At 39.0% G+C, this 17564-nt stretch overlaps 1 protein-coding gene across 30 annotated transcripts in view; it reads left to right on the forward strand.

Annotated features, from left to right (window-relative positions):
• The window catches only part of Enox2 (ecto-NOX disulfide-thiol exchanger 2), a 341637-nt gene extending 327092 nt beyond the window's left edge, over positions 1-14545 (forward strand). For 29 of the 30 annotated variants that reach the window (XM_074063083.1, XM_074063084.1, XM_074063082.1 and 26 more), the window contains 4 exons: positions 2328-2435; positions 5898-6006; positions 10377-10462; positions 12590-14157. In XM_074063083.1, the coding sequence (XP_073919184.1) occupies positions 2328-2435; positions 5898-6006; positions 10377-10462; positions 12590-12721 (435 nt within the window). In that variant the 3' untranslated portion in view covers positions 12722-14157. Of the gene's footprint in view, positions 1-2327; positions 2436-5897; positions 6007-10376; positions 10463-12589; positions 14158-14229 lie in introns of those variants that run through there. The other variant, XR_012444306.1, reaches the window with a different exon arrangement.
• The last annotated feature ends 3019 nt before the right edge of the window (positions 14546-17564 follow it).

Below are 17564 nucleotides of genomic sequence, written 5' to 3' on the forward strand. Positions count from 1 at the left end.
CTTCAGGCATGGCTGAGGAAGGTAGTATATGCTGTGGTTAGTAAAATATTCTGATTAATATAGAGATAACAATGGATCACCGATTCTATTTTAGTTAGTTATTGGCAGAACTGGGAATTGAATTCAAAGCCACACTCTTGTCAGTCAAGTGCTCTACTACTAGAGCCACATCCCCAGTTCTTTTGCCCTTAGCTTGCTTTTCAGATAGGATCTGGCACTTTTGCCCAGCTGGCCTAGGACCATAATCCTCCTGCTTGTGCCTCAGTACCTGTGACTGCAGGCATGCACCACCATATCTTGCTTGTTTTCAAGATAGAGTCTCACACAGCAATCCTCTTAACTCTGCCTCCCAAGTTGCTGGGATTATAGGCATGAACCACTACACCCAGCCTAGATTATCAATTTTCAAGGAATGACCATTCAGTGATAAACACTTAACATTAAAACTACATTGAGCACAATGTAATTTTTCTTTATGCCTCAGAAAGTACTTACTTTGGAATACAGATAAGGCCTCAAGATCCTTATGAAGAACCTCAATTATTCAGATATGAAAAAGTGCTGATGAATTAGTATGTAGCTGATATAATAATAAATAATATTGTCTTTTAGAAGGAATGGTAAGACTCTTACCCTTGATTTGGGTGGAAGCTGGGACGTTATGGGTTTGGAACTATGTAGGCATTGAGTGCATAATACTAGTTTGTTTTTATTTTGTTTCCACAGTTATTTATGTGAATGAGTTTACCTGTACATAATTCTAAGTACAAAAAGTAAATAAATGCATCCAAGTGCAATTGCATTCAGATATAACCTCATGCAGTAGATGCTCAGTGTCTGTAGTTTGAGTGTAATGCTCACCACAGTGAGCCTACAATTTGGCTCAACATCTGTTTTCACTATAATAAAGGGGTGGTGCTTCTGAGTAAGGGTGCTGTCATCTTCTGTTATGGGCTACCATCCATTTCCCTTATATCTTAAATTGCACAGTAGTTTTTTTTAACTCCTATCCCTTGGAATTATGTAGGGAAAAACTAATTGCTGGTTGGAAATTAGAAATGATGAACAAGGACTCTCTTCTGGCACTAGCAACCCTGTGTTATTATTTCTTCCACCATTGTCTTCCTGTGTGACAAGTAATAACACATTAATGTTTCACCTTTCCTATTAGCAAAATGTGTGAAGTAATGCTTACCTTCCTTTTATTGTCATCACAGAGTTTAATTAGAACACACAAATTACATCAGAGATCTTTCTACCAAAATGTATCTCCGTAGCTAGATTTCAAAGCACTTTGACAATGCACATTTTACCCTGTTATTTAGCCCTTCCAATGGCCTTTTGCAAGTCTTTGAAATGTAAGATTTTGGGAACATTTTGGTTTTTGTATCTTCCTTCTTACATTGATTTAAAAAACCATTGCACATCAGGACAGTTATGCCACTTAAATGCAATTTGAAAACGATGAACTCTTTTGAGTTCAAAGACCTCAGTGAGAATTAGGTCTCTACTTCCTCAAAATTAAGTTTATTCATTTTGATTACCTGTCATTTGGGAAACAGCCTTGCAAGCAATGACACCACTTCTCTCATTTTGTCTCAAAAGATGTATAGTATAATATGGTGATTAAGAACAAGGACTCTGGGGTTGACCTGTCCTGGTTTTAAATCTAGCTCTGTCATATCCTATGTGAATGAACTTAGGGAAACTACTTAACCTCTCTAAGCCTCAGACATATAGTTTCATAAGGTTGTTATGAGGCTTAAGTGAGCTCATTATATGAAACACATAGCACAATACTTACCATATATTAGGAATTCAACAAATATTATTTGTTGCAATTATTAATAATGATAAATCCAGCTCCTTGCCTACTGATATGGAAACTAACATATGAAATTTGAATTCATCACTACTTTGCCCACATAAATTGAACTTGGCAAATAGCAAATGACTACTTTCAAGAATGCTTTACAACATTAAATTTATGTCTATGCAACAATCAAGATATTGCCCACATCACAGTAACTAAACACTACTCTTATGCCTGGCCAGGACAGACAAGAAGTTAAGTGACTGGATCAATTCATTCCTCATACCCTTTCTAAAATATGATCAAATTCAAAGGCAATTTATAAGAGCCAGATAAAATAAAGTGAATAGTATCTTGATTTTCCTAAGATACTTTTTTTTCTGCATGGGAAACGGATTATGTGTGCTAGGGGAAAGTGAAGCAGGTCTGCCTCATACCTACATCAGTTGGGGATTGTGAAAAAGTGTATTTCGTTATTAATTAGTGACTTAATTGTCTTTGCTCTTTCTTACAGCATCTGCTCAAGGTCCAAGAAGAATACAAAAGGAAAGAAGCTGAACTTGAAAAACTCAAAGATGACAAGTTACAAGTGGAAAAAATGTTGGAAAATCTTAAAGAAAAGGCACGTGAATCTTTTCCCTTATTCTTTTTTTCCTTTTTCAGTGACCATGAAAATGCCATGGAAGTTTCTACAATAGAAGTCAATGCGTGATATTGCTGGTTTGGAATGAGAACCCCCTCTCCTGGACAATTCTTGTGTCAAAGGCTCTGCTTTTAAGTATGAGTACTCAACATTTCTAAAGGTTCTGGAGAGTACATTTTTCAGTGAATAAAAAATCAGACCATTCCTCAAGTCCGTCTGTCTCCCCTCTTGGAGAAGGCCAGAGTGTACAGCTCTTCCCTGATTTGTTTGTCAAGTAAATAGCACCATAGAAAATTCATGTGAAATAACATACTTTTAATCAAGCATTTCATTAATAGAAGAAACACAAATGTAACTAGAACATTGAAATTTCTTTGCAAACACTTCATCTGGGGTGATCATAAGTAGCCACAAGTGACAGTAATAGCCGACACCAAAAGGAGGAAAACCTTGGAAGAAATAAGGAATCTCGGTATTCTAAGGATAGATAATAGCAACAGGGAAGGATGGGGCTTTATCAAGTGAGAGCCTAATGCAATAAGAACCACCAGCAAGGTCCTCTGAGACAGACTGCTAACATCTGGATGGATTAGTGCACAACGCCATAAATCAGGTGCCTCATGTATTTAAGGTGAATAAAGTCTACTGATAGATGTCTCTTTATCAAAACTCTCTAATCTCCTCTATGTCTGAATATTTAGCTGAAGTAATTCTCTGAGAAAGAAGACTCATTGACCAGAACTACCTGCTTTTAATGGCTTAGAAGAGAAAGATTAGGAACTTGGACCAAGAGTCCAAAATCAGCAACGATACACTTCCACAAGAGCTCATCATCTGTGTCTTCCGTGCTCAGCTTAGAAAGATGCAACGCATGCATGCCCTGGGTGTGTTTACCAACACAGTGATGTCCCCCAGAGTGCCATTAGGAACTGGCAACCTTGGTATATTTGAAATATATGATTGAAAATTTTTATTCTGGATGCCATTTGCAGTATGCTTTTAATTCTTCCACATCATAAAACCAACTCACTTTCCATTTTGTGGGTGCTATTAAAGAAATGAGCACAATCCCAGAGAAATTCATTTATCAAGCATTTAATTGAAAAGTGCCAAAGCAGTTCCACTTATCAGGACTTTCCTCATACTATCAGAGCTTCTGAATTGTCCCAGAGCTGCTACATAGCTCTATTTCACCTCCACATAAAATGAAATATGTTGCCAGAAGACTAGATAGATGTGGGGTTATACTAATGGCATATTATGCTTAGAATCATTCTTTAAGATTGACATGCAAATTGAAATAAGAACATTTTTTAGTGTAAGCAGCTTTCTACTCTGTAAAGAATTCCATTTAAAGAAATAAAGAGGTCAAATGGCATAGAAGAAATTTGCCATATTGTGCCTAATAACAAGTGTTTCTCATTCTGAAACTGAATATACCATAAAGTAGCAGTTTAAGAGGACAAAGAGAGAGATCCAACTGATAATATAAAAAAACAGTGAGTTGGAATGTTTTCCCGTTATTTTAAGCAAAGCTTCTTTTAGAGAAATTCATGACAGATCATTATAAACTGATCTTCTCTGGGTAGCTGATTTGTGACCAAATATTTCAACCTGACACAATTAGGTTAGAAAGCAGAAGACCATCACATTAGACTGCAAAAATAATTTCAGGTTGAAAGGAAAGCAATAAATTTTAGTGAAGAGGGATTTTTTTGTTGTTTTTGTTTGGGTATTTTGACAGTAACCCTCAGTGTGAGTTATTGTTAGTGTTTTGCAATATAACAATAGGATTATGTCTGTCTTTCTGGTAGAAAGAACTAGCTCTTTGAATCTACTAGTAAAATTCAATGCAATAAGCATCCTTTCAATATACCTTCTAATTTTTTAAATGCCAGCTGTAAAATTGAAATCAGGTTTCAGTTAGGCAATAAATGGCTTAAGCTACTGAGGAAATCTTAACATCTTAAAATCTCACAATTAAGAAATGACTTACTGGGTCATTTAATGTTTTAAGGGGGTTAGAAGCAGATGGGTAGCCCCTGGCTTAGAAGTGAGCCAGTAGTTTAAATCAAATTGGGTGTAATTGTTACTGCCTGGGTTAGATTCTAAAGGCCAAAGATTGAGTAGGTCATCAAGAAAGGGATCCCTTCTGACCAGAGCTAGTCTGTAAATCCACAAAACAACATGTCTTGCAACATAGACCATTCGTTTCATTCAGAGACAGCATCTGGGAAGCTTTGAAGACATCTTTAAAGAAAACAGAAGGAATCCTGTCCCTGCTGTGGGCTTGTGGAAGGGAAGTAACAAAGCATCTGAATCAGCCGTGATCTGACCCCCAAGGAGTACTTCCCCAGCATTTTCTTTCACAACAGTAAAAGACTGAACAATGATTTCTTTTATTCCTTCTTCTGAAGGCCTTTCCCTCACACATATAATACAAAAAAGATGTTCTCAGTACCCAAAGACAGACAGAAAGATGCGTGAATGGTCTGGCAGCACTTTTCAGTCTTTTTGCTAGGCATGGATTTCACCTGTGTGTCTCTTATAAAACCTACCTGCTACACTCAGGAAATTTTTCAACAAAGAAAGAAGGCCACTGACTAATGATATTTTTAGTCATGGTCATTTCTTACTGTAAAGTCAGGAATATTATAATTGATCATGTCCTTATCAGAGAAAAGAAAGGGAGAGAAAGTCACAAGTTAATAAATAGAGGGTTTAATTTTAGTTCAAAAGGCAACAGTTGATTGCCTAAGAGTGAGTTTTTTGGCTACATTACAGATTTTCCATTCAGATATGGGACTGACAGTTAGCAGAGTGTGAACCTAAACATTTTAAGAACAAAAAGAATAATCCTCTTAACAGTGAATGATCTGAGATGAAATGCTGGCTTTACCATTTCTTAGCAATGTGATCTTAGCAAACCTATCTAATTTATCCTAGCCTTGCTTTCCTCATCTGTAGGATGGAGATAATACATAATACATATTTAACAGTACCTGGCATCTAGTACACAATAAATATTGAGTCTGGTTCCCCAGATTATTTGTATAGTCAAGAATGATAAAATCAGAAAAACAAAACTAGTGAAGATAAATGTTTGCATTTTTCTTCATTTTGAAACCATATAAAGATGGCTTGGCTTCTCTATGGTGCTTTTGTAATCCATACTATTTTCTCTCCCATTCAATAATCCAAATTGGACAGTGTTGCTTTTATGGACCTGTTGCTGGTTGCCATGGCACGTGCCTGTACTATATTCCCAGCTACTCAGGAGGCTGAAGTGGGAGGATCACTTGTGTCTAGTTCAAGACCAGCCTGGGCAATATAGTGAAATCTCGTCTCAAAAAAAAAAAAGTTACTTGTTGTGCAATTAATTGAAACCAACTCTTTTTCCAAATAAAGTGAACTGACACAGGAAGCATGTTATTCCCACAGGAAAGCTGTGCTTCTAGACTGTGTGCATCAAGCCAGGAAAGTGACTACCCTCTTGAAAAGACCATGAACAGCAGTCCTATCAAGTCTGAACGTGAAGCACTGCTAGTGGGTAAGGAAGTCAATATACATACAACCCACAGGATACAGAGGAGGAGGGGAAGGGGTTACCCAAGATTAACAAGTACCTGCCAAGCATTTATGAAGCATGACAGTGCAAGAACTCAGTGCCCTGAAGATGATGGGGTAAGAACAAGTACAGGTTTCCATAAAAATTCTAACAGTAGCTCCCAGCCTTCTTCAGGCTCTTTGAAGCCACTGCAGTATCAGTGTGTCAGTATAAGCACCCTGAAGGGTTCAGCTGGAGAAGCACATTGTAAGTTTTTTAAATCTCTGTGTAAGGATAGCTGAGCCCTTTCACATTCACTGGGGCTAGTGCAGATGCTGTTGGGCAAGGAATTTTTGCAGATGAGCCTCTGGAACAAGTGACTCTGCCTCTCATGTTTTTTCATGCCACTAGATTAGCCATTTTGACTCATGATACTTCTGACACTAAATGAAGAGTATTGTTTTTTTAACTCCTGACACCAAATATCTTGGTATCTCTTCCAACACTACTTTTCCAACTCTCCAGAACACCAACAGGTGGCCTACTGTTCAATTTGATTCTGACCCAACTAGCCAAGTTTTAAGGGCTAAGTACCACAAATCTGCCCTCGCTTTAGATACTTGATGTTTAAGTTCAAACATCAGGTCCTTAAATGTATTAGCAAGCTTTCCTTTACTGTAACAAATACCTCATACCCAAGATGATGATGATGATGATGTGTGTGTGTGTGTGTGTGAGAGAGAGAGAGAGAGAAACCACTTGGGGGGTCCCAGTATTCCCTGCAATGACACATCCCCAATAACAGGAAGACCTGCCACTATGCACCACCTCTTAAAGCTTCTACAACTCTCAACATTGCCATAGGTTGGGGACTAACCCTTTAACTCATAGACCTTTGGGGAACACTCCTAGCTATAGCAACAAGTTACATCCACTTCTTTCCGATTTGGCTATAACCTCAGGAGTTCCCACTCCCCCACCCACAGGGTTCAATAATTTGCTAGAACAATTCACAGAAGTCAGGAACTTGACTTATTATTGCCAGCTTGCTATAAAGAAGCAACTCAGGATCAGGCAAATGGAAGAGATCATAGGGCAAGATATTAGGAAGAAGTGTATGGAGCTCCTAATACCCCTGTGGGCATTCTACCCTCCCAGCATCTCAATGTGTTCACCAACTGGTAAACTCTGAATTCCATCATTTAGGGATCTTTATGAAGGTTTCCTTATATAGGTGTGGTTTGGGGGACTCTGAGAGCTCCAGCCTTCTAAACATGCTTTGGTCTTTCTGGCAGCCAGTCTGCATCCTGAAACTACTGAGATGGCCCCCAGCCACATGGCATTTATTATATAAAAAAAAACCCTGTTGCTGGACTGGTGGTGAATGACAATAATCCCAGCATTGTGGAGGCAGAAGCAGGAGGATCACATGTTCCAAGCCCGCCTGGGCTACATAGTGAGACCTTATCTCAAAATTCCCCCCCCAAAAAGACACTCAGTCCATAAATTCCAAAGGGTTTTGTAGCTGTGTGCTAGGCCGGGAGCCAGGAAAAGTACCAAATATTTATTTTGTTATCACATCACACTGGCAAATGGCAGGAGACTGTCTGTGGTGTGTTGGACATTGGTGAGCTCTGATGAGATAAATGTTAGAATTGCTCTTGCTATATAAAAATTCACTCACAAAGGCAAGATTATAGTAGTGCTTGAAGAATTGGGCAGATCTACCTTCTTATTTGACTCCACCATTTATTTTCTGAGTTTCAGTTCCTCCATCTACAAAACAGGCATAGTAGTATTACCTACCTCAAAGAGAAGTTGCAAGTATTAAATATGATAATTAACCTATAGGAGGTGGCCCATAGTAAACTCTCAGTAAATAGGAGCCATTTTATACTTACAGTGCTATTCACAAATGCTTGTTGACAAATTCTATTCTGTTTAGAAAAGATGGCAGATTGAGGTTCTAAAATATTCAATTATTTAAAAGGCTGGTTAATCCCAGCTGTCTTCTAGGAAGCTGAACCACACAATAGCCCCACCCAGTCTCCAGAGTTCTTCAACTGTCGGCTTCTGCATGTTTTTGAGATATATCTGCCTCCTTTGGTAATGTATTTATACTCAGATTTGACACTTTGATACATTAATAAAGATGGTCTGGGGGAAACCTGGCTTGTAAGCATGTACCTGTAAATCCTAGCACTCTGGAAGCTGAGGTAGGAGAATTGAGAAATCCTAGGCCAGCCTGGGCTACATAGCAAGACACTGTCTCAGAAAAATAAGATGTACAGGGGAATCTGCCATGGAGTCTTCAAAAAAAGGTAACAACTTTTAAACAGCTTTCAACTCAAAGTTTTTAGCAAATTGGCATGGCAACAGGGAGACCTGTCAGAAGAAGTGCTGGAGGTAGAAGGAAAACTCTGAACATGGATAGTCCTAGGAAAAAAAGATTCTGAAAAATAACTGTTTCTTGTTTTGTTCTTTAAAGAATGTAGTCTTGGGCTGACAGAGAAAAAGGAAACTCTATTTTTTAAAATCAGTTCTATGAATTTGAACTCACAAAAACTGCTTGATGTTTTTTAACCTATGGAGTTATTTCCTGGCATTTGAGAATCTTTTTTGGCCATAATATCTAGAATTTCTTTGAACATGCACTATTTTCTTCAGAATTTAAGTTTCCCAACTAATATCAGTATTTAGAAATTCAATTTACCTCTTCATTTAATAATAAAGTAATGATAGAAGGAATAGCCTCCCTTTGGTCAGATATTGAGACCTACCATCATTTCCTCCTGGAGTCACCCAGCCCAACCCTTCACCATCTAATATTTGGAAGATTTTCAGAAATAGCTTTCTGAACTTCAAGCTACAATTTACACTTTTCCTTTAAGAGAAAGATTCTGTCAATCATTTAAGAGGAGCTGGATAATCTCATCTGCCTTCTAGGAGCCACACAGTAATCCCACCCCATTCTCCAAAGTCCTTCACCCTGGCTGGCTCTGTCAGTCACTTAAAGGGACAGAAAAGTTGTAGTTTATAAGCAAAATCAATTTTTACTTTTATTTTCTGTCAGTTTTCAGCAAGGCAAATTCTAGTTCTATTGGATGAACCAAAGATCTTATGAAAGGAGGTGAATTCAAAAGAAGAAGTAGTACATCTTTGAGCAGTTTTTCTAGTTGTTGCCAGAGAAGGAAGTATTAGAACAATTAACCCAATGGCCAGAACAGTCAAGGCAGTTGCTGTAGGTCCCAAGCACCCCAGTGAGGCTGAGTAGAAATCCTAGGCATTCCTGGAGGCTATACACTGCTGGAAGAATTCTGTTACATGAAGACATTCAGGGTTCTAAACACAACATGCTATTGACCCCCTGAATCAGCTGTAAATAAAATTAAATATTTGACTTTTCTTTATAGAGCTACTCACAAAATAAACTCCAAATACAATCAGCAGATTCTCTTGTGAGAGGCACTAGGTCAATCGGGGAAAGTATATGATGTATACATTGATGTGTACAAGACCTTGTTAATGCCTAAGAGGCTGAAGTCTAATTTGAAAACTGCAAAGGAACTGCAGAAACTAGCACCATCTAAATTTATCATAAAATTCTAGAATTCAAATGCATTGCATGTATACAATACACAGCATAATGAAACCCACCAATTACTTGTTTGAAAGAGGGGAGAAGAAGGAGAGAAGGAATGGGAATATAATGGAAGGGTGAAGTTCACACATATATCACAATAACATCCCCTTATATTAATGTATCTAAATAAAAATGGTTCATAGCTTCACAGATGATGGAAATGACTCCTCAAATGGAAGCTTTTCTACATGTGGTAGATTATAATGAGAGGCAGCACATGTAACTATTAAACACATTGAGTTCAAATACCAGCTCTACTACTAGCCATTTTGTAATCTTTTTTTTTTTTGTGGTGCTAGGGTTTGCACTCAGGGCCTATACCTGAACCACTCCACCAGTCCTTTTTGTGATGGGTTTTTTCAAGATAGGGTCTCACAGAATTGTTTATTGGCTTTGAACCATGATCCTCCTGATCTCTGCCTGCTGAGTAGCTAGGATACAGGCATGGGCCACCGGCGCCCAGCACCAGTCTGTAATCTTGAGTTGCTTAAACTTTCAGTGCCTCAGTGTCTTCATCTGTGAAATGGGGGTGGCAATGACAATAATCACAAGGTTTGTAAAATTAAATGAGTATGTATGTATATATATATATGTATATATACACTTAGAATAACGTTCAGTATATTGATTGTACATATGCACATTTTGTACCTGTGATTTGGTTCACTATCACATGGCAGGTCAAGGAATACCATGCTCTGGTGTAACCTCTGGGATATTGTCTCCATAGGAATTATCTCCACATTCCTCCATGTTCACCCATTCGGAGCAAGCATTGAATACATCTGTTCATACTTGCACCGTCTTGATAATAAGGTATGTGGGGGCCTGAAATGGGGGGAAGTTTAACAGATAACCTTACTCTCTTTAAGCATAAATAGGCCACTACTATTGTTCTAAGGAAATTTCCCTTTCTTGCTGACTCTCGCTGTGATTCTGTATAAAACTTTCATCTTACATGTAGGGTGACCTTTTGTTCTAGTTTGCTTGGAACTGAGGAATTTCCCAGTGCTAAAGCCAGGGAAGTTTGGGTAAATTAAAATGAGTTGGACCCCTGCTTTCAGGATCCATCTTAGAATCTGGATCCCTTCTCTTAATTTACATAGAAGCTGTAAGTTGACCGTGAGTCAGCTTTGTTGTCCATCTGACTTTGGTCCTGGACCTTTAACCATTAGCAAATGTTGATTTTTCAAAATTGAAAATCTTAACTCCACTACCCCTCCCACCATCACCACTGCCATTAGTTACTATGAAACAATAGAGGCACAGACAAAAAAATAAAACAATGAAACAATGAGCTGCTGTCTTCTGTAACAGACTGAGTAGTTGCTTACAACTGATCTCATGGGCCATTTCCTTCCCTGGATGCTATCCTAAGGGGAGGAGCTCCTGGAGAATCTAGAGCAGGGGAAGAGCTAATTCCCTAGGAAGTCAAGGATACTTCTTAGCAGCAGGAGCAGACTCTTCACTCCTCACAATAAATAACCTCATGATACATTCTTTCAGAAGCAGCATTCAGTTAACCTGCTCCTAGATTGTAGTCATTATTCCACAGAATGTGGGGATCTTGGGAAGTTCCATTGAGTGCAGATTCCTGAGAGTTTGATGTACAAAATGTTAAGCCACTTAAGCCTATGTCCTCTTAACAAAGGCACTAGCCTATTTAGGAAGCCTAATTGCTCTAAGCATACTCTAGCTGTGGTGATAAGTCTTCCTTGATGGCATTTGTGTTAGTTGTACCTTGCACTCCTCCCTCATTTCCCTCTAGGAAGTGATGCTATTCAGCAGTTAAATAACCCATTTGGCACTCAAGGGGAGGATGGTCAGTTGCAATGGTAGGAAACTGAGCTGTGTGTCAGTAAAAATTAGCTAGCTCTTTTCCAGTTTACAAAAATAATGTATACACATTGTCTTAAAATGTAAGGAATATAGAAATATAATGAAAAGAAAATAAAAGTTACTTATAATTCCACCCAAGGATAAACCACTGTCAACAGTTTGGCATCTTTGTCAGACCCTTTTGTATATATGTGGTATACCTAGATTATATATATTATAACTCTCTATATTTTGTGTTTTTGAAGTAGGAGTCCTACTTCCTATGATACTCTGCAATGTGTGTCTGTCACTTAGAATCTGGTACCAGCACTGGGAAGAGCTAGCCTAGGCCCAGTTCCTCCTTAGCAGCTTCCTGCCAAAGTGGTGTCACAGCCTCCCAACAAGAGCCTCAAGTGTTACCAACAGGATTAGAGGTGACCTTGCTCCACCTTCAGTGTAGTAGCAACTCTGGGTTTCTTTAAGGATCACCTGGTGTTCTTCAGCCAAGCCCTGGTGCCCAGGCTTACTGTTAGGGTGGTGGTTACTAATGCAAAAATGACAACCCAAAAATGCCCTAAAGGAATCCACAGATTTGATTTTGTAATGAGGGATGTGTGTGTGTATGTCTGTGTGTCTGTGTGTCTGTGTGTCTGTGTGTGTGCTGGGAAGGGAGAGAGATGATGCATAGAAGTAGGAACAGAGGCCATTCCCCACTCTTGTTACTTTTCCTTGCTAATGCATGTGTGACGAATTCTACTTTGTGGCAGCCATTTCTACCTCCTTCTCTCCCCTCCCAAATGACTTGGCAGCTTCAGTGTGCCTGCACATAGCATTACCAGCACTGAGCAGCCATCATTCAGCTAGCTACACACCAAAACCTCTTCATGGAACAACACCAGCTCTTTCCATAGCAAGCTCAATGGACTGTATCTGGTGGTCACAGCAGATGAACACTACTGTCTGAAAGCCTCTCTACTAACACACACACATGCACACAGGAGGAAAGGAGGTTAATTTGCTCCAAAATATACACATTAGCTTTCTAAAGTAGGCAGCACAGGAAAAGAACAGATTGGGAATGAACATGAAGTAGGTTTTAAATGAAGGATGTCCTCTGCCCCACAGATCTGCACCAGTGATGTGGAGTGTCTCATGAGTAGACTACAACATACCTTCAAGCAGGAAATGACCGGAGTTGGAGCCAGCCTGGAGAAGAGATGGAAATTCTGTGGCTTTGAGGGCTTGAAACTGACCTGAATCTCTGCCTAACAACTTGGGATCCCAAAAATAAATGCGTGTTGGACAAGCTTAGAAAGTGATTTGTATTTTCAATGGTTTTCAAGTGGAAGTTGCTTTAAATTTGTCAGTTCATTCCTGGAATATCTTTTGAGTTAAAAATAAGGATCCTAGAACAGCACCTCGAGCTACAGGCCCTAAAAAAGAAATTGCCTCAAACCTCAAGTGCTGTAACTTCCTCCCCTTTCTGGCAATTGGTTTTCTTTTCTTATTAGTAGTATTGAAAAAGTCCTGAGGCTAAAGAGTATTTGGAGTGTTTTCAGTGTCTGTACTACTGTTGTAGACTGTGGAATTTTGTTAACCACTGTTAACTGAAATGTTTTGATGACTTGTATGTGATTTGTATTTCTAAACTTCTCTTCACATTAATGTTGCTACTGGTGAAAGGAATAAGAGAAGCACTAGGTACTCTGTGTAACTGCCACCATCTTTCCAATCCCCAGTAGACAGTAATGAATAACCCATCAGTGTCTTCTATCTAGAAGGTGCTTGACCAGTTCACCTTTGCAATGACAAAGCATGGTCTGTGGCTTTTTGCAAAAATACTATGAACCAAAAGTTGTCAAATGTTCCAAAGTTATTTTCTGTAATAACTGTTTCAGAATAAAAGGTTATTTATAACTTTAAAAAGTAAATCTAGATGTGCTTGCAGAAAGCAAGTATCCAAGTAGGACTAGCATATGTTCGTGCTATTCAGAATCACTTGTAAATAGGCTGCTTTTAAAGGAGGGCATGTTTAGTTTTCTATGAATTAAAACGTGCTCATGCGTGGGTGTGCACACATATACACACATATTAGCAGAAGGGATTTATTTTAATATTCTTTCCCCTCTGGCCTTCTTACAGTCCATTGGCCCCTTTTCTTCTGCTGTCGGTGTGTTGAACTGCAAATTGTGTACTGCTGTAAATACTGTTTACTTCATGCTGAATGTTTGTAAAGAGTTAATATGAGTATTTATAGTAATGAACTAGTCAATAAATAATGAGCCAAGGTGTGTGAGGCTTCCTGCAAATAGGTCAGCTCCACCTGGAGTGCTGACTGCAAGGGACACCTTCAGTTCTGTGGGGCCCATCAGCAGATTGCAATGGTGGAGTATAAACGGGCCATCCAGGAAGTCCTGCTTGTTTAAAAAGAAACAAGAAAGAAAAATAAAGGTAAGGATTTGGGGCTAATATTCTGAGGCAGAGATGGCCTTTTATTTATTTATTTTTGTGGTGGTGATGATGGTGCTTACAATAACGCAAGCATGCCCTCCCTTGAGCTCAATTGAAGGTAAAAAAATTCACTGAGTAAGCAAAGCCAATGGAGAGTAGTTAATGAAAATACTTTGTAAATGACATGCCAGTAGTGTTCAAAGTTGTATTTTTAAAAGATAAATATTCCTTTTTATACCTCAGTTTTGTGTTCTGTTTTGAATGACCTGCTTTCTAAGTAATTCTTTAGTAGATCATCTGTTTCTTCCTTTCAGTTACCAGGATGTTGGGAGAAGAGGCTAAACCTGTTTGATATGGCAGCCCACTCATGCTGAAAGCTGGCTTCCCCCTCAAGCACCCTGCTGTGGCTCCAGCAGGAAGTTGGGGTTATTCTTACACCTGCTTCCCCACTGAAGTATTTCTGTCATCCATGCTACTGCAGAAGGGTTTGATTCATCTGTCTCAGGGGCTCCTGGAATGCCTTATTTTAATAATGTCTATGAAATCCAGGGAATTTTTCCACTTATCAGTTCTTATTTAAATAAGTTAAATAAAATTAAATTTTAAGGCAACAGCTGCCACATCTAAACACCTCGTTCTCCTTCACTTAATCTATTTATGTTGCAAAGAGTGTCTTTTTTCCTTATTTCTTTTTTATTTTTCTGGTACTAAAGATGGAACCTAGGCAGGTGTTCCACCACTGAGCTATATCCCCAGCCCTTGATTATTTGAGACAGGGTCACACTGTTTTCCAGGCTGGCTTCCAACTCTCCATCCTCCTACCTCAGCTTCCTGAATGCTGGGATTATAGGCATGCATCATCCCACAAGGCTTTTTTTTGCTTTTTTGAAACAGGGTTTCCTATGCATGGAATTTGCAATCCACCTACCTCCACTTCCTAAATTCTGGGATTACAGGCATGAGCCACTGTGCCTGGCCAAACTGTCTGTTTCTATTATGCCTGCCAATTTAGTCCAGGTGTACTCCTTATCAGCCTATTTGAATATTCTAGTTGTGAAAGTTAATTTTCAGTCTCAACTTGGCCATTTGAATGGTCCCACACCAATCTAAATGTTGGTGTGAAGGCTTTGTAAAAATGTGATTAAAATTTGAGCCAGTAGCCTTTTTTAAACATTTTATTACCATGTACTAGTTGCACAGCAGGGTTTTACTGTGACATTTCCATACTTGTTTACAATGTACTTGGTTAGGTTCACCGCCGCCATAACTGTCCCTCATCTCCCTCCCCTGCATACACACTTAAAATAATTTCACCCTGTTTCATTGTTCTATTTTCACACAAGTATATAAAATATATTGACCGTGTTCGCTCTCCTTCACCCTTTCCATTCACCCTCCACCCTCCCACTACTGCCCTCTCCCTAAATGAACCTGTTTTACAGTCCTGTCCTTCATTTTTAAAGTGTATATTCATTGTTCAAGGTGGGAGGGGCTGCTATATTATTTCACCCAGGAATATATTGTACTTTAGTAGTTCAACCCCGCTATTACTCTTCCTTACCCTTTCCCTCTACCCCCTGTTATTCATCAGCTTTCAGTACAATCATTTATACCTTCTTCCTACACAGATACAATATATTTTGATATTATTCACTCTCTATCATTCCCTTGGGGGGGACACCAGTTTTATTATTGGCAAAGATTATACATTTTCATAGTTCAATATTCAAAATAAACCAGTAACCTTTGAGTAATGCAGGTTATCTACCATAATGAGGCTGCCCATGTGGCAACTGTGGTGAAAAATGAAGCCAGCTCTATTTGACAGACCATCCTAGGCAGCTAAGAATTCCAAGGGTTCACACAGTTCTACTGGGTAAGTCACCACAGTGTGGCCACTAATCAAGCAAAGGCATCGAGAGGAAAAACTGAGATCCCCTAAAGAAGGTATTCTGCTTCCAGGCTACCTTTGGACTCAAAACTGCAACAGCAACTCCTGCCAGAATTCCCAGCCTACTGACCAGTACTACAAAAAAATCTCAAACTTGCCAGCAGCACATGTGAGCCAATTCCTTAATTGTCTGGGGGGGAGGGGGAAAAGAGTGTCCATCCCATTGGTTCTGTTTCTCCAGAGACACCTGGCTAATACAATAGTCCAGAGTTGTTACAATGTATAAGAACAGAATACATTTGTGTTCTATTGCAAGCCAAACTGCAGCACAATCCTTCCATTCATCCTAGAGAGCTATTAATGAAGCTGTTTTTCCTTAGAAATTCTCAGTGCTATTTATGGTTCTGTGTTCCACCATAATACTGAAATATTGCTGTTTTGTTATTTTTATGATACAATAGTTAGATTTTTTTTCACATAGCAATGAATAGATGCTTTCTTTTATTTTATTAATGGTTGCTTCATCTTCCTCCAAGTCCTGGAACATCTGTAGTCCTGACTTTTTAATATTACCAAGTTCCTTGTTAAGTGTCTTCAATGCAACTGAAAAAGTTATTTTTCAGAGAAAATTAGACATATATCTGTTCAACTTACATAGAGCTTTTTTAGAATTTGGACCCCAAAATGTATGATTTTAATATAGTACAGAATAAACTGTATTAATTTGAAAAGACAGTATAGATGTGCAAGAACTTTTGTCTCACCCAGTAGAACTGTGTGAGCCCTTGAAATTCTCAGCCACCTAGGATGGTCCATCAACTAGACCTGGCTTCATTTTCACCACAGTTGCTAATATCTGCAAAGCACCTATCATGCATTGATGCTGCCCCAAATCACCTCCTGCCCACGTCTTTAGGCAAGTTATGTGGACACAAGAGAGCTTCAGATTCCTTATAGAAAAATATAAAGAGAATTAGTACCTCCTCACAGGGTTGTGAAGAAGATGCAACAAGATAGCATTTGCAAATCGCCCGGCCAGGGCCTGACCCCCGGTGAGTTCTGAACAGAGTTATAATTATGATCACACTTCAGTCAGAATTCATGACCTTACCCACGTTTTTAAAACTTGTTTTTGTGCATCATGTCACTGGACCACTACAATATTTTATTTACCCTCCATATCAGTCTAACTGGTATTTTCATAAACCCCTCATTTGTTTATTCATGTGCCATTATAGAGCATCTGATATGTGAAAGCATTGGTCCTAGAAATTCAAAGGTGAACACACCTCCCTTCCCTCAAGAGCTGATGCTCTGGTAGGAGGACCTAAACGATAGTCATGTACGTACCAGGTGCTGTGCGAGAGACACAAATATTAGGGGGCTTGAGAAAACAGGCTCAGAAAGATTAAATTACTTGCTCATGGTGACAAATCCCAGAAGTTGAATCCAAGGTGTCTTGGCTTCAATTTGTGTTTCTTTTTCTATTATACCATGGTGCCCTAGGTCACCTAACACTGTCCCTTAACTTGAGCCTTCTTCTTACCATCTACAAAGTGTTTCCCTCAAAGAAAGGTTTTGCTGAACATAAAGTGCCTAGTACCATGCCTGGCAAAGTGCTCAAAAATAGTTGTAATTAGTCATATTATTAGTGCATTAGTGACAGCAGGGCTACCTTTACTGTATTGGGGATTCCACAATAACTTTAAAGAAGAATGAGACCTGTTAGCTCAGAGAAACTCAGTGCTCCATCGGAGG

This window comes from Castor canadensis, chromosome X, assembly GCF_047511655.1.
Source record: "Castor canadensis chromosome X, mCasCan1.hap1v2, whole genome shotgun sequence".
NCBI lineage: Eukaryota > Metazoa > Chordata > Mammalia > Rodentia > Castoridae > Castor > Castor canadensis.